Consider the following 22,208-nt stretch of genomic DNA (forward strand, 5'->3'; position numbering starts at 1 on the left):
TGAATACTAGCCAATAAACGCACAAGATCTCATACTCATTATATATTTTCCAAATATACTACTAGATCCCTGACTCCAAATTGAAATTCTCGTATATTTTATATCGTAGGGTAATTATATATTGCCATAGCAACCATTAAAATGCCACCCACCATACAATTTCCCATTTTCAACATTAATTACCGGTTTTGGAGAGTGCTGTTTTGAAATTTCCGGAAACGCAGATTTGCACCCAAAATAGAAATTGTCAATCAAAATATTCTATTCTTATCTAAAAATTGTTTCTTTTTTGTCTCAAATGGATTGCTGAATTTTGTTCTCGCAATGAGCATCTTGTTAATTGAATAATATAGACTGACGTATGTATAGCCTCAGTCCGACATAGATTAACTTAATTTTTATTGGCAAAAAAAAAAAATCCTATAATAATTTTATGGTTTAAAACACATATATAGATTTTTTCGATCAATATTTCTTAGATTTGCAAAATATTTAGTGAAAACAAGAATTACTTGAAAAAACAAACAAACAAACAAAAAAACAGACTTAACAATGGCTTTGCTTAAAAGAGGTGGCCGTGCAAAGATCCAGCAGTCTACAACTCATAAGAAAAATGGTAATCAAATCAAGAAAGCTACTTTTGATTCAACTAAGAAAAAAGAAGTAGGTGTTTCTGATTTGACTTTACTGTCGACGATTTCTGATGAAGCAATTAATGACAATTTGAAAAAAAGATTCTTGAACGGTACAATCTACACATACATTGGTTATGTTTTAATCAGTGTCAATCCCTTCCGTGATCTTGGGATATACACTGATGCTGTTTTACAATCTTACAAGGGGAAAAACAGATTAGAGGCACCACCTCATGTTTTTGCTATCGCTGAATCAATGTATTATAATATGAAATCTTACAATGAAAATCAATGTGTAATTATTTCCGGTGAATCAGGTGCCGGGAAAACTGAAGCTGCCAAGAGGATCATGCAATATATTGCTGCCTCTTCCAGTTCCAATTCAGAATCAATTACCAAGATTAAAGATATTGTCTTGGCAACAAATCCTTTATTGGAATCCTTTGGTTGTGCCAAGACTCTAAGAAATAATAATTCTTCAAGACACGGAAAATATTTAGAAATCAAGTTTAATTCTCAATTTGAACCTTGTGCTGGTAACATTACAAATTATTTATTAGAAAAACAAAGAGTAGTTAGTCAAATTAAAAATGAAAGAAATTTCCATATCTTTTATCAATTTACTAAAGCAGCTCCAGAATCTTATAGACAAGCCTTTGGGATTCAAACTCCAGATCGATATATTTATACTTCAGCTTCTGGCTGTATATCAGTGGATACGATTGATGATGTTAAAGATTTCCAAGACACTTTAAAGGCAATGCAAGTAATTGGGTTAAGCCAAGATGAACAAGATCAAATCTTTAGAATGTTATCTGCTATATTGTGGATCGGTAACATTACTTTTGTAGAAAATGATGAAGGAAATGCTCAAGTAGCCGATTCATCAGTTACTGATTTCGTTGCTTATTTATTACAAGTTGATGCAGGCGTCTTGGTTAAATCCTTGGTGGAAAGAATTATGGAAACAAATCATGGTATGAAAAGAGGTTCAGTTTACCATGTTCCTCTTAACAGAGTGCAAGCTACTGCAGTTAGAGATGCTTTAGCTAAAGCCATTTATAATAATTTGTTTGATTGGATTGTCGATAGAGTTAACCTTTCTTTACAAGCTTACCCAGGTGCCGATAAATCTATTGGTATCTTAGATATTTATGGGTTCGAAATTTTTGAACATAATTCTTTTGAACAATTATGTATTAATTATGTTAATGAAAAATTACAACAAATTTTTATTCAATTAACTTTAAAATCAGAACAAGAAACTTACGCAAGAGAACAAATCGCTTGGACTCCAATTAAATATTTCGATAATAAAGTTGTATGTGACTTGATTGAATCTAAGAGACCCGCAGGTATTTTTGCAGCTATGAATGATTCAGTTGCTACTGCACATGCTGATTCAAATGCAGCAGATTCTGCTTTTTCACAACGTTTGAATTTATTTACAACAAACCCACATTTTGAATTAAGATCATCTAAATTTGTTATTAAACATTATGCTGGTGATGTCATGTATGACGTTAATGGTATTACTGATAAAAATAAAGATCAATTACAAAAAGATTTATCTGAGTTATTGGGAACATCAACGAATCAATTCGTCTCTACAATTTTCCCAAATGAAGTTGATAAAGAATCAAAAAGAAGACCACCAACTGCGGGTGATAAGATTATTAAAAGTGCTAATGAGCTGGTAGAAACATTGTCTAAAGCTTCTCCTTCATATATTAGAACCATTAAACCTAACCAAACAAAAGTCCCAACAGATTATGATGATAACCAAGTTTTGCATCAAGTAAAATATTTAGGTTTGAAAGAAAATGTTCGTATTAGAAGAGCTGGGTTTGCTTATAGACAAACATTTGATAAGTTTGTAGAAAGATTCTATTTATTATCACCAGCATGTTCTTATGCGGGTGACTATACTTTCCAAGGTGAACCTTATGATGCTATTAAATATATTCTAAGAGATGCTTCGATTCCACAACAAGAATACCAATTAGGTACAACTTCAGTGTTTATTAAAAATCCAGAAACCTTATTTGCATTAGAAAATATGAGAGATAAATATTGGTATAATATGGCAGCAAGAATTCAACGTGCTTGGAGAAGATTTAACGTTAGAAGAGTGGATGCTGCGTCAAGAATTCAACGTGCTATTAGAGAAAGAAAAGGTGGTAACAACTTCGAACAATTACGTGATTTTGGTAATACATTAGTAGTCAACAAAAAAGAAAGAAGATCAATGTCATTATTAGGATCAAGAGCATTTCTTGGTGATTATTTATCAATGAATGAACAAAAATCAAATGGTGCTTATATCAAGAGACAAGTTAGTATTAAAGATAAAGTGATCTTCTCAATTCATGGTGAAGCCTTACAAACCAAGTTTGGTAGATCTGCTAGAAGATTGAAAAAGACCTTCATTTTAACGCCTACTGCTTTCTATGTTGTTGGACAAGCTTTAGTTCAAAATTCTATGACATATCAAACCGATTTTAGAATCCCTATTTCTTCCATCCACTCTATCAGTATGTCAAAATTACAAGATGATTGGCTGGCAATTAATATTAACGACCCATCTCAACCGGACCCATTTATTAATACATATTTCAAAACTGAATTAATCACTCATTTGAAACAATTAAACCCAAAAATTAATATCAAAATTGGCCCAACAATTGAATATTGCAAGAAACCAAAAAAAATTCATGTTGTTAAAGCACAATATAGTGAATCTGCTCCAAAATATAGTGATACATATAAATCAAGCACAATCTCAGTACGCCAAGGTAACCCACCAAATTCTAAGCAACATGAAAAACCTGATAAAAAGAGAAGTACTATCACTCCAAGACATAATCAACGTCCACAAACTCATCAACCACAATATCAAAAGCCGACTGTTTCTCGTAATAACGCTCAACCTCAAATAAATAACAATTCATCTATTCCAGCACCTAGACCAAAAGCTGTAAAGAAAGCTGCTCCTCCTCCTCCTGGATCGCAAAGAATTCAGCAACAACAATCACAGCCAAACCCAACTCCAAAACCTAAGCCCCATGTCTCTCCGCGCAAAGCAGTTCAACCACCTTTAGCTCGTAAAACAACTCATAAAGCACCTCCGCCACCACCCCCTGTTGCACAACCTGTATTCCCTAAGTATGAGGCCGCTTACGATTTTCCTGGTTCTGGTGCTCCATCAGAATTACCTGTTAAAAAAGGTGATGTTATTTATATTACGAAGGAGGAACCAAGTGGCTGGTCTTTGGGTAAGACACTTGATGGTTCAAAAGAAGGCTGGGTTCCAACAGCATATATTACTCCTTATTATGAGTCAGTATCCCAAATTCCAACTTCTTCTCCTTCTTTAGTAGAGCAAAACAACCACTCAGATTATGCACAATCAAATATTCAACATGTTGAACAACAAACACAACAATATCAACAACCAGCTCAGCAAGATCTTGGACAAACGGCGTATTTCCAACCAGAAGTTAATACCCAAAACAATTATTCGGAGCAAGTTTCAGAACCCCAAAATGATTTCAATAACGGTTTGGCAGCTGCTTTAGCTTCAAGACAAAATAAAATGAGAGTGGAAAGTGATGAAGAAGTCGAAGAATCCGACGATGAGTGGTAAGTATGAAAGTAATATAATCATAGAGAAGTATTGGTACTCTTTCATGGTATGAGTGTTATATAATGTTTTTTTTATTATTTTGGGTTTATTTACAGATTTATATTACAATACAATTTACTTGTTTCATAGAATATTAATTTTCAAACAGCATTTGTTTTTAAGGGGTATAATTAATAATAGCGTTATATTATAAAATATAAGTTTCTCCTATTAACTAGCTGTTTGTCTCTTTTACATATCAAATGTACTGACAGCATTCATCTTACTTTTTGCTTTTCTGACATAATAGTATTTTTTTTTCTTTTCTTTTTATATCTCTAAACGGAAGTTCATTATTTTGTTTTGAAATACGAGGTTCAAATATTTATAAATGTTCATCGCGAAATCTATAAATATTTACGTAAATATTGAAAAGATCAAAAAGATCAAAAAGTTTTATTATTAAGAATAATTAATAAATAGGAATTACACCCATAGACTCAATTCACAAGCTCAGTAAAGAATGATACTTACAGAAGATATATTACAAGCATATGAAAAATCTACCTTAACATTTTCAAAATATTTATCTAGTTATGTTACTGTTTTAAACAAATATATCAGCGTTTTAGGTAAAGCATCAACACTGAAAAATGAACGTAGCACATTGATTAAATACGTAAAAAAATTAAGATTTTTCAATGATTGCATTGTTAGATTCGATATTAGAGAAGAGTCTGCCAACAGAAATATACAACATTTAATTACAATAATTGGATCTTTTTTTATCAAATATTTAGAAATTATTGATTTATTAAATTATTTTTTCACCCAATCATTACAGAACGAAATACTTACAAAAACGCTAAATTCTAAATTACTGTTACCACCTTCTGCTATCAAATCTATTGAAGATTCTCATAATCATTTTGTTAAATTTGCTCAATGGATAATTGAATCAATTAACTTTGATTCGAGTTTACTACAATTAGAAGTCATTCAGTTCAATTTAAGAATTGCTATTGAAGATAAGGTTGATTTAGCTGATACAGATAATATTTTTTTACAAGAAGTCATTGCAGTTGAAAGTGAAGATGAATATGTAAAATTAATACTTCAATGGACAGATATTCTAGGTGAAAAGGTATCTACTTTAAATGCTCAATTTCATGGCGCTTCTAATCAATGGCAGGAATGTGTAGAACCGAAAAAGAAATAGAACTATTAATTCTTTTTTATTTGTTACAATTGTTAATTCTACATTTTAAAACACTAAGCATCTGAACTTTAACCTTCTTGCCCATATTATATTCTCTTACTCATGATCACACATTTTGATGATTCAATTTTTTCCTTTAGAAACCAATTATAGAAAAAACTAATAAAATAGAGTTATTAATTATGAACTTCCTTGAATATGTATATATTTTTTGATTTAAATATGTATACTAACTAAAATTTAAATAATGCATGAGATAATATAAGATCATTTCTGATATAATTCCAAAATATCACGGTAGAAAATAATCGGTAGGTTTATCTTTTTTTCCTTGAAATATTGTACTAGTTTTGGCAAAGTACATCGTTCATATGATTCAACAGAAGCTACAGCTCTAATCGCTTGTTCTCTCGTAATATTTGGCCTCAACCCATACTTTGTTGGATTTTTTTTTACATCTTCAATTTTATCGATAATTATTTTTCTTTGTCTAAATTTTCTTGTCCAATTTGGATCACGCCTCCAAGTTGGACCATATTTGTATTCCATATACATTAGCGACGGCCTACCGGCGAAGCCCTGGTAATATTCTTTAGCAACTTCATATACAGTGCATACGCTTATATTAATTTTGGCAAGTTTGAAATCTCTGTCCCTTTGATAGTTTGGATTGTTAATATCAAAGTCTTCTTCATCTTCTAGTTTGACCCTTTTATTTAGAATTATTTCAGTACGATCAATATCTTTCAATCGTTCAGTCTCATCTCTTCGCGAACTGTCATGATTAATTACATTGTGTGAGAATAAACTAAATTCGTCAATATGCACATTCTGTAACGAGATAGAACGAGCTGTATTTCTTAAAGTAGGTACTACATTAGTACCCTCATTTGTGATGCTTTGAATTTCTTGCAAAATATATGTCATATTTTTTATTGATTTGTTCCATTTTGATAAAGTGTCATGCCGTTTTTTAATTTTAATAAAGTCATGTAAGTACTCTTCTTCACAGTGTCTCTGTAGATGTTCTATGCCGACTTTAAGATTTGAATTCTGGTCTTGTATGCTTGCTAGTAATTTAAGAATTTCATCTGTTCGATTTTTCTCAATTGTATTTGAGCCTGTCTTACGACTAGCTCCAGAAATATTTTCCAAAACAGAACTTTTTCCAAGTGTCGTTGTTGTCAGAGGTGTGTTATTCCCATTACTACTTTTATTATTTGTATTGTTTTCTGGGGAATCAATAGGGGTAGAGTGGGAGGCTGTGCTTCCTTCATTCATTGCCTCAGTAAATATGCCTAACCAGAAGAAAAGTATACTACTTGACACTTCAAAAAATATGGCAACAGTTAGCAAAATTTACAAATATAATTAAGTTCGGTTGGTTTGGTTAAAGCATAATGACGACGCTGGAGGATAATTTGACACAGTTAAACTAAAGTTTTAATAAATAGTTTCCGGGAGCGGTTTTCAGAATTTTTCAAAAAAAAAAACAGATAATATCTGATGTTTAAAAATCAATGGAGAATAGAATAATAAAATGGTAATGGAAAAAACGCATGGTATTAGGCCTTTGCTGCCTTGTTAAGCAGCAAGAGATCCAGTTTCTTTGTTTTCTTCTAGTACTTCCTCCAAAAGAGATAATTGTTCGCGTAGCTTATCATCGTCTTGACCCAAAGCTTTCTTTTTAACAACAATAGGTAATAGAGTAGTCCCAATATTTTCGTCTAGAACACGTAATTCTTCGTGTAATTGACGTGAAATTTCTTGCAGATCAGCATAAAAGTTTTTTATATTTTGCTGGAAAGTTGGTTTCAAGCTTTCGTTTCCTCGCTTCAATTCACTAAAAGTGGTAACAACTTCAGCAGCACGGTCAGTCATAGCACAAAGACGAGCATCTATGGCATTCAAAGATTCTAAACGTTCCTGAACATTTTTTGGCTGCATTTTAATGATGATTCTGGTTTGTTTAATATAGTATGATTTTATTCGATGTAATCCGTCAAGAAAACAGAAGATGTGTAGAGTTGCCTTTTTAAAGAAAGCGTTTCGGAATTCTCTTTGATAGCTGGAACAATATTTTTTTTAAAAGTGAAAAAAATACAAGAATGAAATAAACTTTACATTTTCAAATTATTGTTTTACGGAATCATTGTTTTATTTTAGATCTAGCTAGAGCTTATTACAATTTGGATTATTTCTATAGATAGAATGAACGAAGTCCCTCTAATTTCCTTTTTTAGCTACTTTTCTTGGCTGAGCTGCCAACATATCTAAAATAGATCTCTTCTTTGTTTTCTTATCATATTTAGGTTCAAATTCCCCATTGGATACTTCTTTTTTAATATTTTGTTTCGTCGGAACCTGACATGACGCCTCAATATTTGGATTGTTGGCCTTATATCCATATGGTATATCATTATTATCTTCCTGTTTCATTTCTTTCTTAATACCATTATAACCTTTTCCAACTTTTTTCTCTTGTTTTAATATAAATTTTGATATGTCTTGTTTCAGAATTGGCTTTATCAAATAGGATCCATTATTAGTAGTTTTTCCCACATCTTTAGAAACTTGATAACATTCTAACAGATTTTCATTAAACCTAGCTGTTAGACATTCAGTTAATTCACCCTTACTCCACGTAATTTTCTTTTTGTCCAACCAAGTATTCCACTCCTCAGTATTTGGTTCTAGAATGACTGGCATTCGTTCATGAAGCCATGCTAACTCCTTGGGAGCCTTGGAGGTAACGATAGTAAATGTATATAGATGTAAATCCTCAATATAATCATACATTCCAGCAAGAAATAATAAATTTTTGCCTGTATTTGTAATGTAGAATGGTGTTTTAGTCTTATTGGCTGTCTTCCATTCATAATAGCCACTGATTGGAATCACACATCTTTTTTTTTTACAACATTGGCTCCACATCTTACTTTCTAGAAGACTTTCCACCCTAGCATTGAATGTGCTATAAGATTTGAAGTTGCTTGGATCTTTAGACCAATAAGGGATTAAACCCCATTTCATATACTTCACAGTTTTATGGTGATACACTGCAGACATATTTGTTGGGGATACATTATATGAAGGCTGAAAGGTATAGCCATTTGCAAACGACTGCATATTTGATTTATTAGTTATCTGAGGTGATGTAGAATTATTTTCGGTAGAAATATTCGTAGTATCATTAGATACATTTTCAGAATCTCTTTCTTGAGTCGGTATGTGCATGGTATTTAACTGCTCAAATAATTCCTCCGTAGAGTATTCTAATGCAAAACGTCCACACATTTTGTATTTTATTTATAAATGAATTGTAAATAATTAAAATAATTAAGATAATTAAGATAATTAAGATAATTAAGATAATTAAGATAATTAAGATAATTAAGATAATTTTCGATATATTTAATGAATAATTTTGTTTCTTTCTTAAGCCTTATCTTTTTAATAATGTTATATTCACTCTTTCGGACTTTCAATACTCTTCATAAGATTAATAAACCATTAAAATCTTAAAAAAAAGAACTAATATTTTCAATACTAAAATAATTTCGTTATTATTAAAGATTAAAATCAACTAAACTAATAGGGAAAGGATAAAAAATTAAATGATGAATGTTCTAAGAACTAGAATGATTTTACCATACTTTAAGGGTAGCGGGCTGTTATCGGGATGCTCTCTAAGAACAAATTCTATTACTTCTCGATATATCAGTAAAATAAGCACCTTTGGATATGATACTATTACAAGCAAGCGTTTATATTCAATTCAGAAGACACAAGAAGAAGCATATAATGAACAGACTAAAAATCGTAAAATACAAGATGTAGTACTAACCCTATGTGGAATTTCAGCGCTGAGTTTTCTAATTTGGTGGGTTTATTGGCCTCATCACACATTTCCAACTCATATAGCAAAAATATTACGAAAAGGATTAAGGGAAGAAATGAATAAAGAGAAGCCAAACTATCTCAAAGCTTTAGAATATTATAACCAAGCATTAAAATTGTGTGACGAGAATGACATGAATAGATTAGCAAACGAATATACCGGGATAGAAATTAAAATTGGAGAAATGATGGAACTATTAAATATACAAAATGATGCAAATAAGTTGTATTTAAACATGCTAGAACGATTTACAGAGGCTATCAATACAGAAAATACTCTAAGTGATGATGAAAGATCTGCATTAATCAAAAAAGACTTACAAATACTAGTGAAAGTAAAGGAAAATACAGAGGGTATCCAAGTCTCAAAGTTTTTCTTTTTATTACACTTATTGATGGCTCAAAAAGAGCTCATACGCCGTTTAGAATTAGCAGAAAATAAAAAAGGAAACACCAACGATGTAGGACAATTTGTAAGTGATATGATCTTGAAGCTCTCAAACCTTGACTGGCTAAGCATAACTGAACGGGAAGCTCGTGAAATATGGAATCTCTTTGGTGAAGAATTAATTGTGGCCCGAGAGATTTATACAGATTACAGTTTAGAACAGAAAGACTATACTACAGCAATTAATCTAAAATTAACAAATATTCAATGGATGCATAATGCAGGAATTCACCCCTCTAAAATTCTTTTAGCACAAGCAAACTTGGCCTCTATCTTGTATCTACAAATGGAACAGTTTGAAGCACAGATATATGCCTTGACAAAAAATGCTAACCAAAGTCAAAACAGTAATCAAAACGAGACGCTAGAAAATATTGTTAAAAGTAGAGATATTTGCTTAGAATTAGCAGAAAATTATTATAATAGTATTATTAGAGTTATACCCTTTGATGCAAACTCCAAAAATACAACTTTAGAACAAATTGATATTACTACTGCACAAGCATTAACATTGTCAATCTATGGCTTAGGGGTTGTTAATTTACAAAAAAATAATCAAACAATGGCTAAACAATATTTAGATCAGTCACTTTGTTTAGCAAAGGATATGAATTTTGATAGTTTAAGTTCAGAAATTGAACGAGAGCTTTCTAAAATTGCATCCCGTTAATCTAGAAGATATTAGAAACTACTCAAAAATAAATGTAATTTGGAACTTTAATTGTTTATCTTAGAGATAGGTATGAATGTAAATAGATATAATAATATATAAATGGAATGTATAATGACGAGTAGAATTTGTTCTTGTTTTATCAGCCGATAACTAGTAATTTAAATAATGAAATAAAAAATTGTACAAATTAGAATATGTATAATATTTTAAATCAAACTTAGTTAGCGGACATGACTTGCCAGACTCTGATGACGTTGTCAGTGTAGCCGGCAAACAAAGTTTGACCGTCAGCAGACCAAGCCAAAGATAATGGGTGTGGTTCAGCAGCCTTGGTGTAACCAGCGAATTCTGGGTTCAAGTTGTCAATGATACCTTGTGGTTCCAAAGAGAAGATCTTGATACCAGAAGAGGTAGCAGCAGCTAACCAGTATCTGTTTGGAGAGAAAGCTAAAGCGAAAACTTCATCGTGAGCAGATAAAGTGTATAAAGCTCTCTTTTGAGCCAAATCCCACATCATAATTTCACCATCCTTACCAGCGGAAGCAATCAAAGAACCATCTGGAGAAGCAACAATGGCGTTAATGTAGTTGTTGTGACCAATGAAGTCAGCATCAATTTGGAATTGGTTGACGTTCCAGGACTATATCAAAAAAATAATTATTGAAGTATCAGAGATATTTCAGTATTAAAACTTGTTAGTAAATGATATTCTAATTATTTTAATTCAATCTAAGGCAATTTGAAAATAAACTCATCAGAGATCTTGGTGATAAAAGTATGTCTCATTCGAAGTTTTGACGCCCCGTCCGAAGTAGCAAATATAGATAATCATCACATGAGGTAAAAATACTTTCAAATTAGCAAAAAATTTTGTAAATGTTAATGTAAAAAGAAAAAAATAGTAAACATACCTTAACGACCTTGTCGGAACCAGCAGAGATGACAGTAACGGTGTCATCTTCTGGCTTGTCATTTGGAGCAACTCTGACTTGGGAAACCCAGTCGTTGTGACCCAACATAGTGGCTAAACATTCACCCTTGATGGACCAGACCTTGATGGTCTTATCACGAGAACCAGAGATAATCATGGAAGCCTTTCTGTCAATGGCAACGGACATAACGTCACCCTTGTGACCAACGAATCTTTGGAAAGTTTCACCAGTGGAAACATCCCATAATCTGATAGTCTTATCCCAAGAAGCAGATAAAGCGTAGGCACCATCGGCGGTTAAAGCACAGTCTTGGACAATGTGAGAGTGACCTTTGAAAGATCTGACTGGGACACCGTATTGTTGGTCATCACCAGTTAATTTCCAGGAGATCAAAGTCTTATCACGGGAAGCGGACAACAATAAGTTTGGTTGACCAGCAGAAGTGGCTAAGGAAGTAACCCAACCGTTGTGACCTTCTAAAGTACCTCTTAAAACTAAAACTTCAGACATTGTTGATAAACTCTTTTTGGTTATTTTTTTATTTAACAAAAGAGACAAAGAAAATATATAAGAACTGTTTTATAACTATAAAAAAAATTATTACTTATATATGAAAACTTTTCATGGCAAATGAAAAAACTACTTTCAAGTGAAACTTTTCAAATTTTTAAAAAATTTTCTCGATGCGTTTCTTCAACTTCCGGACCAGAAATTTCGCAAGCGCTTTTAAGAAATGCCGTACCACTGTGTGAAAATCTCGGTCCGTGAAATTCTCAACTTAGTTGCAAAAAACAATAGGGCATAAATTCTTCAAAAATAATCACGTGTGTCCTCTAGGGTATTTTCTTAGAAACAATAAAGCCTCTGTATTAATCCAAAAGATATTAGAGATAGATCTAATATCGAATGGATATATTTACGTTCGAAACTGATACAATACACTGTTGTCCTTGTGTTTTATGATGCAATTCATCAATATGGTAAGCTAAATTAGTATGTGGCTTATAGTTATGGCAGGGTACCAAAATTAATGCTTGAATTACCTCAGCTCAAATAATTTCTGAACTATCTTGATGAATTTATAGATTAATGTATTAATTTATATTAATAACAAATCTACTTGCCAGCTAAAACATGTAAGATATATAGAGTTAGATATCAAGCAGACAGTAATGGAAATGTATGTACTTACATGACTAATAAAGTTCTCTATACCTAGTCTAAAAGCTTCTAGAAACGGATTATAATGGAATTATTGGAAGGGGTTTGTATTATAAAGTAAAATTATTTCTTCAAATAGTAAAAATTATTAGTAAACGAAGTAATCAGTTAATAATAAGGTTTTTTTCAGTATGATAGAATATATACACTTAGAGATTCATATCTCTATAATAACTAATAATAAAAATTCTTTACTTAAATACTTAGCATTTAGCAAAAACATAACAATGTAATTTCTCTCAACAATTATATGATAATATTAAAGTTTTTAAAAGGTAAAACTTTATTAGATCTTTGTAATCTTATCTACTTGCATACAGTCTTTTTAAAATAGTGTAGTGTTATTTCGCGTATGTTGTCGTTTTTCGCCGTGTTTTGTGACAAAGCCTTAATTGTCCGAAGATACTGAAATCGAATGTCAATTATTTATAGATTTCATGAAAAAAATAGGACAAAGAGCATTGAGGTAAAATAACAATTCAATTGTGTGTCAGATAACTATACAACCATTTACGAAGTCGTAATACTACTTCTCTACTCAATTAAGGTCTATTTTATATATATTGAGATATATATATATGAATCTAACATATCTCCGTTTTATTGATTGCCTACTTTGAGTTATTGATCTGACTAAATTTTATTCTAGAATTTCTTTATTGATTTTAACATTAACCCATTACTTTTAATAATACAGTTGTTGTTTTTTCTTTGAATTCTACTTAAGAAAATAAAAGCAAATAAACAAATTAACAAACAGAATATAAGGTGCTATTAGAAATTATTTATATCTTTACTTAATATTCCTACCGGTTAATAACAACATAGAAGTGTATATCAAAAATGCCTCCATTAGATAAAAAAATCAAGAAATTTCTGAAAGATTCAGTAAGAATAGCTCCGAAAATATCTAGTAAAGGTGAATTAACTGAACTTAGAACGGGCTTGGTATCACCATATCCACAAACGAGAAAAGATGCCATTAAAAAAACTATTCAACAGATGACTGTTGGTAAGGATGTGTCATCATTATTCCCTGATGTATTAAAGAACATTGCAACAAATGACGTCGAGCAAAAAAAATTAGTTTATCTCTACGTAATGAATTATGCGGAAACCCATCCAGAATTGTGTATTTTGGCAGTTAATACATTTGTAACCGATTCTGAAGATCCAAATCCTTTAATTCGTTGTATGGCAGTTCGAACAATGTCAATGATCCGAGTAGATAAGATTTTAGATTATCTGGAAACTCCTTTACGTCGAACTTTACAAGATGACAATCCTTATGTTAGAAAAACAGCCGTCATTTGTGTTGCCAAAGTTTTTCAATTAGATAAACAATTATGCTTAAATTTAGGTGTATTAACAGATTTGGTTTCAGCGTTAGAAGATCCAAACCCTGTCGTAGTAGCGAATACAATTGCCTCTTTAACTGAAATATATGCCATGGATAGTACTGTAATTAATTTAAACGATTTAATTCAATCTCATGTTTCAAAATTCTTATTGGCATTAAATGAATGTACTGAATGGGCAAGAATTACAATTTTAACTGTATTATCAAAATATAGTGCTAAAGACTCGATTGAAGCCCAAGATATTATAGATAGAGTCACAGCTCATTTGCAGCATGTTAATCCTGCAGTCGTATTAGCGACAGTGAAAGTAATAATCATTAATTTAGATTTAACTAAGCCTCAGATCAATGATCCAGTAATGAAAAAATTGTCATCTGCTATGATTTCTATCATGTCTACACCACCTGAGATTCAATTCATCGCATTAAAAAATATCAGAATTATATTAGAAAAATATCCAGAATTATTAACAAAGGAAACTCGAATTTTCTTCGTAAAATTTAATGATCCATTATATGTAAAATTGGAAAAAATTGAAATTTTAGTTAGACTGGTTGATGCTTCAAATATTAAACAATGTACTATACTATTAAATGAATTGAAAGAATATACAAGAGAATTTGAACCTGAATTTGTTTCAAAAGCAATCCAAGCTCTATCACAATTAGCCATTAAATATTCCAAAGAAAGTTTCTGTAATAAAGTTTTAGATATTTTACTAGAATTATTAGAAAGGCAAGATACGTTTAAGGATGATTGCTGTATTGCAATCTCCAATTTGTTAAGACACTGTCCAACAAGTACCCAAATGGTTACACAAGCATGTGGGTTATTAAATACTTGGGTTGAACCGGAATTAATTTTAAATAGAGATGAAGCCAAATGTAATTATGTTTGGCTACTTGGCCAGTACCCTGATAAATTTAGTTCACTTGAAGAAAGAATACTAGGATTCGTAGAAAATTTTAGACAAGAGGACCCTTTAACTCAAACTGCGGTATTAGCAACTATTGTTCGATTACACACAAGATTGCCTGGCACAATTTTACAAACAATCTTAGAATTAGCTACTAAAGAGACGATCGTGATAGATATTAGAGATATGGCAATGATGTATTGGAGATGCTTATCAATTCCAGGCGGAGATGAATTAGTTCAGCAACTTTGTAATACTGCTCCTCCTGCAATTGACAATATACTTGATACATTTCCACCAGAAATATTAAAAAAATTGATCCAAGAACTTGCCACTATAAGCTCTATAACATTTAGACCACAAGCAACAAATGCAAAGAAATATGTTAGACCTGAGACAGTAGTTAAAGGTAAGAAATTAGATGAGTTGAAGAACATTGCTAAAAATGAAATCGTAAAGAATGATGAAGTTTTGTTGGACTTTGGTGATGATGCTACTGAAGAGAATAATAAAAATACAACTACACTAGATGATCTTGATGATTTATTCAATTTCGGCACTGTACTACCTAAAGAATCAAATAGCGGGACTAATCTTGAGTCTGACTTTAACAAACTAGGCATTAATGGAGGTAGGCAGGATACAAACACTACTTCAACTAGTACAACTACTCAAGACTTAATGGATCTATTTTAGTTTGAGCATTTAACTATAAAATACTTATACATTACATTATATTATATATTATTACATGAACAAAGATCATCTGCATATGTACTTAAGTTACAATAACATTGTTAATATTTATAATTCGTTTTGTTTTTGTATTATTTTCGAAGATGGGGTGTCGTAATCATTCAAGATCCCCTGAATCTCTTTCTAAAAAAGTAAACTTTCTGATAAAACACTCTATAGTAGATGCTTGTAATTATTAAAAAAAAATAAAATAAAATTTAAGAGTAATTACTATAGAAGTTCAATAAAGAAGAGAGTAGAGAAATAATAAATTTTTATGGGATTATATACAGTATGAAGGATTAAAAGTTCATTACGTTACATTGTTATAGAGTTTTTTTATATATCATTAATAGGTTAATTTACAGTAGGGTTCGCAGAGTTTGATTTTTTCATATCCAGTTCTAATTTTTGAATTTTTTTTCTAATAATTTTATCTCTTTCAGCATCTAAGTATTTTGGATCCTTTTGATAAAATAGTAGACATCTACTCATGGCCTCTTTCTGTTTATTGCATGCTGGAAATGCCTTAAGACCATGCTCTTTTGCACAATTCATCATATCAGCGACAACATCGGCACATTGCTGGTGAGTAAAGTCTTTTAAATTATGTCTTGCTTCTAATTCTTCAGTTGGTGTTAGTGCCCACACAGGTAACCTAGAACCATTATCATTTGTTGACATTATTTATTTTAATTTGTAGTTGGATATTTTACAGCTTGGGGGAACTAACTATATTTAATTCTACTTCTCTAAGTTTATTTTTTTTTGTAACGGATCTCTCAAAGGAAATGTTTATATCTTTTTTAATATGTACAACTATCCCTATTTAAGAATGCGATTTAAGGTTTCCCTAATTTTCTAATTTTCTTCCAAACTAAGCAATAATAGGAAACATTTTACATTAAAAATAGTTATCCCCATTAAAATAATCACGTGAACGTAGAGTTTTTAAAATTGCAAATGCATTTAATATTACAATTATAAAGGTGATATATAACGTCTCTGAATTATCTATCAATAGGTAACAGTATATAAGTAATCTAAAGAAAAGAGAATGGCTCTAATAATAAATGAGCGGAAAAGTGAATGCATTATTGTATGAATATGTCTCTGTGTGTGCTTTTGTGTAGTTGCGTTGGTTAAGTACTTAAAGTTTGCTGTCTATTCTTTTGAAAGTATGTCCTCGATATTCAATTCATCCATATTTGCCTTAATATTTAGACTGATAGTATCATGATCATCACTAGCATTAACATCTACGGAATGCTGTAACTTATCGTTCGAATATTGTTCTTCACCAATGGAATCCATTGAAAATTTATGTCTATGACTATGAGTATTACTATGAGGCTTACTACTAACCTTTCGTAAGGAATAAGAATTAGGTGATGAAGATATGATTGAATTAGATTGTTTCTTTGACAAATGATAAGTTTTATCAGATGTAGCATCAATAGTTTCACTTGCATCTTTATAATAATAATCATCTATTTCTTTGTCGTTGTCTGTTCTTGACTCAAATGGAATTAATAATTCTGATTCCAAAAGTTCCTCTGTTTGAGTCATATCTGAGACAGGTTGAGGTTGTTTATTCAAAATAATATGATTAATATTATTTTTACCCAAGGTAGTTGTACTATTTGTATTTGAATTAGATTCATACTGTGAGATTGAGTGTGATATAGTGTTAAGGTTACTATTTTTCAATAATAAACTTCTTTGAATTTTATGATCCAAATTCGAATTATTAATATTGGAAAAAAAATCAATAAACTTGACAATCTTAGGGATGACTAATTTATCAACATCGTTCCCCCAAATTAAATCCAAATGTTCATGTTCTTTAATATTGACATCAAAGACAGCTTCCTTTGGTAAATTTTTCTTCATTACTTCAATATCTACTAATGAATCCTGACCACCATATAACAATAGGATTGGAACTTTGATATTTGTTTTAGTTGGGAAAACAGGAATTTGGTAAGGCTTTGATAATGAATTAAACATATCATCTGATTCTTCATACATTTGAAATTTTTGTGATCTTAATATTTGGAACCAATGAACTATTGATTTCACACTTGTTGTGGAATACAATTTATTATAAGAAACTAATTTTTGTTTCTCTGTAATATTTAAGGCATGCCAATTAAATAGAAGCTTGTTACCAGTGTCTACACCCAAATTGAATAATTTTGGATGTAAAGTTCTTCTCCATATAACAGCAGATGGATAAATAATATTATGGCCAAAAAACAAATACATCAAATTGGGAGAAGATTTCACTAGAGTATCGACTAATGGGTTATGCAATCTTTTAGGGGTCATTGCAGGGGCAATGGCAATGAATTGTGATATCTTGGAATTTAAACTTTCGTTGACTGATAAAGCTGCAAACATTTGAGCGGACCCTTGTGAAAACCCGATACAAATCAATTGATCAATGTTACAAGATTTCAATACAAACTCAATTGAGTTTGGAATATCAAAGAATGCAAATTCATCGATACTGAAATCCCAGAATCTTCTTTCTTTGGGTAAATAATGTAAATGGGCTGTGGAATATTTATTACCTCTATTATTACCCAACCAAACGTCATAACCTAAATCGTGTAAGACAAATGGTAAATTTTTGGAACGATCGATGTTACAAACCCAGACATCTGAACACATCAATAAACCGTGATGTAAATATGCAACTTTACCATTTGCCACTTCTGGTGATGGTCTAATTCTATGTAAAGTTAAGATATAATTATCTTCAGTTCTTACTAAATGGTCTTCAATTTCAATGTCAAAGATTTTACACATGGAGTGAATATCTGGACATTCTTGTAATTTCTGTTCAATCGGTTTTTCAGATTGGTCTACATTTGTCTTTTCGAATTTTCTCAATTTTTTACGACGTAATTTTTCCTTTTCATATTTAGTCTCTTCATCATCATCGCTATCACCATATATAGTGGATGGAGAACTTATAGATGTTAACCAGGTTCGAGTACCAGTAATATGTAAAAATAATCTGACAATAAAAGACGTTATATTAAGAATAGTATGAGGCACCAAGTTTGCCAGGAACGACAGAGTTGACTCAATATATACCAATATTATGATACAATAATCCGTAATGGATAGTCTACCAATGAAGAACATGTTTAAAGTAGGGATTGTTGTTATAAACAACTAAAGTTACAAATGCTACAGTAATAATAATAATAATAATAATAATAATAATGAATATCTTAAACATATAATGAAAAAAAATATTAAATATGAAGAGTATATTAAGAAAAAAGATTAGTCAAATTCCATTGTTGGAAAACATTTGCTCTTATATTATCATTTTCTTCATGCATGATCCCTTTGTTACGCATCTTCACTTACTTTACCGTAAGAGAACTATCACAGTATTTCCATAAAGAGAACAAAATGCGGACGCGGTACGACGAATCACGTGATGATTTTTTACTAAAAAGAAATAGAATAAAATAGAAAAGCAGAAAAAGAAAAAAACTTGCACGTGATGTATTGTTAGTCACGTGAAATGTACGGGTGGTCTTTCCTATTGTGAACATATCGAATACCTCGGAGACTTTCAAGTTTGAAAAAAAGAGGAGAATACACGAGATAATAATAGTTGTCTAAAGGTGGCTAATTAGAAGCAAATGTATATACATCAACATTTGACGTATACAAGATAATGGGAGGCCAATAATAGTTTAGAAACTAAGGAGCTTGTAGATACATAAAATCAAATAAGATTCTTTTTTTTTTTGACATCATACAAACTATTATAATAATTATATACCTATAGACGCATGTGGAACTATTTCTTTGGAGGAGGAGGGAGTTCATCCCTAGATGATTCTAGCAGATCAAATAAGAAAGATCTCCCCAAGAAGGCTATTGTTGAATTAAGAGAACATATCAATCTTTTGACTAAGAAGCAAAATCATTTACAAACACAGATCGATAATCAAACCACTCAAATCAAAGCGTATTTGAATAAAGGTCAAAAACTACAGGCTAAGAATTCATTAAAAAGACGTAAGATTTTTGAAAATCAATTGGAGAAATTAAATGGACAAATCGATTCACTTGAACAACAATTATTCTCCATTGAAAGTGCGAACTTGAACCTTGAAACTATGAGAGCTATGAAACAAGGGGCCAACGCTATGAAATCTATTCATAAAGGCATGGACATTGATAAAGTTGATGACACGATGGATGATATTAGAGAACAAGTTGAACTAGGAGAAGAAATTAGTGATGCTATATCAAGACCATTGTTTACCAATGGCTTATCAAACGATCTCATTGATGAAGATGAATTAGATAATGAGTTAGAAGCATTAGCTGAAGATACTACTCATGAAGAAGCTTTAAAGACAACACAAGAAGTAAATACTCCTAAATTGGCAAAGACAAAAGCTCAGGAATTGCCAAATATACCTTCTAATAAGATAAAAGATTCACAAATTGCTCAAAATCCAGTCGCTGTTGACGAAGAGGAAGATGATGAAGATGAAAGAGCTTTAAGAGAATTACAAGCGGAAATGGGTCTATGAAGTTCGGAAAACCAGTTTGTAAAAAACTCAAATCGTTGTAAAGTTATTATTTAGTAATTTCTAACATTAGCATCATAAAAAAAATTCATGATCGAATGACACTAGAGCAATTCTTGGTTGTTGTATATGTCTTTGAAATAAATATGTTTATTTCTTCTTCATCCCCTATATATACGTATGTATTCTTTAATAAAAATAAAAATACTTACTTATATTTATGTATTACCAAAAAAAAAAAAAAAAGTTATTAAAAGAGCATAAAAATTCCTAAAAAAAATAAAAGCGCTGTCTATGTCTTTTGATTTTTTTTTTTGTCTTCAATAATATTATATCATACTTAATACAAATTGTATTTTGACGCGTGTATAATGACGATAATAATAATAATACGTTAAACCTAATTGACTAAAACCCAAAATAAGAAAAATACAAATATAATAAAAAAGATTTTGACGGCTAACCATCTATTGCTTTTAATTCTATCAAAATATTTCAGTAATTCTCTTTGTGCGCCTGTAATATTTAAGTCAATATCATCGACATTGGCATCAATTCTTTGAATTACTTCACCTTGTTCTTGAACCATTGATGCCAATTGTTGGAATAAACCACCAACTTCTTGAATGGTAGATTCAATGGTTTCCATTGCACGATCTCTCTCTTGTAAATATACATTATTACTATCTTGATTTAATAAACCTTCTTCCATTGTCAATAGTAATGTTTGATCGCCATTTTTATTATATGAACTGCTCTGTATCATTGTAGTATTATTATTGTTGTCTTCTTCTTCATTAGCTAATGATGATAAAAATGGATTAGAATTATTATACATTGAATTATTGGAAACTGATAATTGACTACCGTTACCTTTTTCAAGTCCACCATTAGTTAACCCTCCTTGTTGTTGTTGTATATGTGTTATATTAGGATTTTGTATTTTATATTCATTACTATTACTTCTACTATCATTTAAATTTGAAGTTTGTGTTGATAATTTATCTTGTTGAGTGATTTTTTCCCAACGATCTCTATTTGCCAATTCTAATTGTTGCCTTTGTTCTAATACATGTTTAAAATCACCTGAAATATTCTTCATCTTAGTATTTAATAAATTAACGACATTTTTAGAATGATGAGTATCTTTACCTCTTTTAACTACAACGCCTTCTTTACCTTGTATAGTTCTTTGATATTTAGATAAATCGATCAAACTTTGTTCAATTGAATAGATTTTTCTCTTAATTAAAAAGGATAATTCAGCAATCTCTACAGGATTATCATTGAACATTGGTTTCCTTTTGGCTAAGATGGCCAATTTGGATAATAATTGAGCTGTAGAAGATATTTCATGGGCTATAGAAGATGCATTTTTTTGAAAATCTGAGGTCTTTATTGGATTTGATTGTGGTAAATCATTAGAAGCTTGATGTGGGAATTGATTATGATTCTTATTTTGTTTTTTATACGTTAAAACACTTTGTTGAAATTCTATAGTTCTATCTCTGATATTCATTTTTTATTTATGCTTTCCAGATTTATTTGTTAATTGTTTTAAAATAAAATAAAAATAAAAAAAAATTTGGTAATGATATATTATTTATTATTTATTAGAACGAATTGTAATATATTATGTTATGATTGTATTTTTTTCAAAAAAAAAAAATTAAAGTATCCCCCTATTTCTGTTGTTGAAGATGATTTTCTATTTATTATTGGTATTTATGTTTAATTGTTTGTGTTTCTTTAATGTCGATATTAACAAGTGAATGACTTTGAATAAGTTAAGCATACGTGTATGTATGTATGTATGTTTGTTTTGTAGACTTCCTGCCCCAGTATGTTTTCTTATAAAATTTTTTGAATGCAAATTATGAAATTATCATTGAATAATTTGATATTCATAGATAGTAATATTATTATTATTTAATTCGCCAACGAGGCGAAATTTACAAAAAAAAAAAAAAAA

General features: G+C 30.6%; 12 protein-coding genes across 12 annotated transcripts; 5 read left to right on the forward strand and 7 right to left on the reverse strand.

The window, feature by feature from the left end:
* Positions 1-552: 552 nt before the first annotated feature.
* Positions 553-4,281, forward strand: TBLA0B09040 (myosin family protein; the record flags this gene model as incomplete). Its single annotated transcript, XM_004179190.1, has 1 exon — positions 553-4,281. The coding sequence occupies one exon, from the start codon at positions 553-555 to the stop codon at positions 4,279-4,281; it is 3,729 nt and encodes a 1,242-aa protein (XP_004179238.1).
* A 502-nt stretch (positions 4,282-4,783) lies between these two features.
* Positions 4,784-5,479, forward strand: SHE2 (She2p; the record flags this gene model as incomplete). Its single annotated transcript, XM_004179191.1, has 1 exon — positions 4,784-5,479. One exon carries the CDS (start codon positions 4,784-4,786, stop codon positions 5,477-5,479), a length of 696 nt encoding a protein of 231 aa, XP_004179239.1.
* A 267-nt stretch (positions 5,480-5,746) lies between these two features.
* Positions 5,747-6,760, reverse strand: TBLA0B09060 (transcription activator GCR1-like domain-containing protein; the record flags this gene model as incomplete). The annotated part of the gene is made up of 1 exon (XM_004179192.1): positions 5,747-6,760. The coding sequence occupies one exon, from the start codon at positions 6,758-6,760 to the stop codon at positions 5,747-5,749; it is 1,014 nt and encodes a 337-aa protein (XP_004179240.1).
* A 303-nt stretch (positions 6,761-7,063) lies between these two features.
* On the reverse strand, positions 7,064-7,426 carry MED11 (Med11p; the record flags this gene model as incomplete). The annotated part of the gene is made up of 1 exon (XM_004179193.1): positions 7,064-7,426. The coding sequence occupies one exon, from the start codon at positions 7,424-7,426 to the stop codon at positions 7,064-7,066; it is 363 nt and encodes a 120-aa protein (XP_004179241.1).
* Positions 7,427-7,705: 279 nt separating this feature from the next.
* TBLA0B09080 (putative peptide hydrolase) lies at positions 7,706-8,776 on the reverse strand (the record flags this gene model as incomplete). Its single annotated transcript, XM_004179194.1, has 1 exon — positions 7,706-8,776. One exon carries the CDS (start codon positions 8,774-8,776, stop codon positions 7,706-7,708), a length of 1,071 nt encoding a protein of 356 aa, XP_004179242.1.
* A 344-nt stretch (positions 8,777-9,120) lies between these two features.
* Positions 9,121-10,497, forward strand: TBLA0B09090 (uncharacterized protein; the record flags this gene model as incomplete). Its single annotated transcript, XM_004179195.1, has 1 exon — positions 9,121-10,497. One exon carries the CDS (start codon positions 9,121-9,123, stop codon positions 10,495-10,497), a length of 1,377 nt encoding a protein of 458 aa, XP_004179243.1.
* A 220-nt stretch (positions 10,498-10,717) lies between these two features.
* ASC1 (40S ribosomal protein RACK1) lies at positions 10,718-11,942 on the reverse strand (the record flags this gene model as incomplete). The annotated part of the gene is made up of 2 exons (XM_004179196.1): positions 10,718-11,140; positions 11,412-11,942. The coding sequence occupies 2 exons, from the start codon at positions 11,940-11,942 to the stop codon at positions 10,718-10,720; spliced, it is 954 nt and encodes a 317-aa protein (XP_004179244.1).
* A 1,554-nt stretch (positions 11,943-13,496) lies between these two features.
* On the forward strand, positions 13,497-15,626 carry TBLA0B09110 (uncharacterized protein; the record flags this gene model as incomplete). Its single annotated transcript, XM_004179197.1, has 1 exon — positions 13,497-15,626. The coding sequence occupies one exon, from the start codon at positions 13,497-13,499 to the stop codon at positions 15,624-15,626; it is 2,130 nt and encodes a 709-aa protein (XP_004179245.1).
* Positions 15,627-16,022: 396 nt separating this feature from the next.
* On the reverse strand, positions 16,023-16,349 carry CMC1 (Cmc1p; the record flags this gene model as incomplete). Its single annotated transcript, XM_004179198.1, has 1 exon — positions 16,023-16,349. One exon carries the CDS (start codon positions 16,347-16,349, stop codon positions 16,023-16,025), a length of 327 nt encoding a protein of 108 aa, XP_004179246.1.
* A 480-nt stretch (positions 16,350-16,829) lies between these two features.
* Positions 16,830-18,821, reverse strand: TGL1 (sterol esterase; the record flags this gene model as incomplete). Its single annotated transcript, XM_004179199.1, has 1 exon — positions 16,830-18,821. One exon carries the CDS (start codon positions 18,819-18,821, stop codon positions 16,830-16,832), a length of 1,992 nt encoding a protein of 663 aa, XP_004179247.1.
* Positions 18,822-19,486: 665 nt separating this feature from the next.
* Positions 19,487-20,239, forward strand: SNF7 (ESCRT-III subunit protein SNF7; the record flags this gene model as incomplete). Its single annotated transcript, XM_004179200.1, has 1 exon — positions 19,487-20,239. The coding sequence occupies one exon, from the start codon at positions 19,487-19,489 to the stop codon at positions 20,237-20,239; it is 753 nt and encodes a 250-aa protein (XP_004179248.1).
* Positions 20,240-20,636: 397 nt separating this feature from the next.
* Positions 20,637-21,755, reverse strand: SED5 (t-SNARE syntaxin; the record flags this gene model as incomplete). Its single annotated transcript, XM_004179201.1, has 1 exon — positions 20,637-21,755. One exon carries the CDS (start codon positions 21,753-21,755, stop codon positions 20,637-20,639), a length of 1,119 nt encoding a protein of 372 aa, XP_004179249.1.
* Positions 21,756-22,208: the final 453 nt, after the last annotated feature.

Source organism: Henningerozyma blattae, chromosome 2 (assembly GCF_000315915.1).
Source record: "Henningerozyma blattae CBS 6284 chromosome 2, complete genome".
In the NCBI taxonomy this organism is placed as follows: Eukaryota; Fungi; Ascomycota; class Saccharomycetes; order Saccharomycetales; family Saccharomycetaceae; genus Henningerozyma; species Henningerozyma blattae.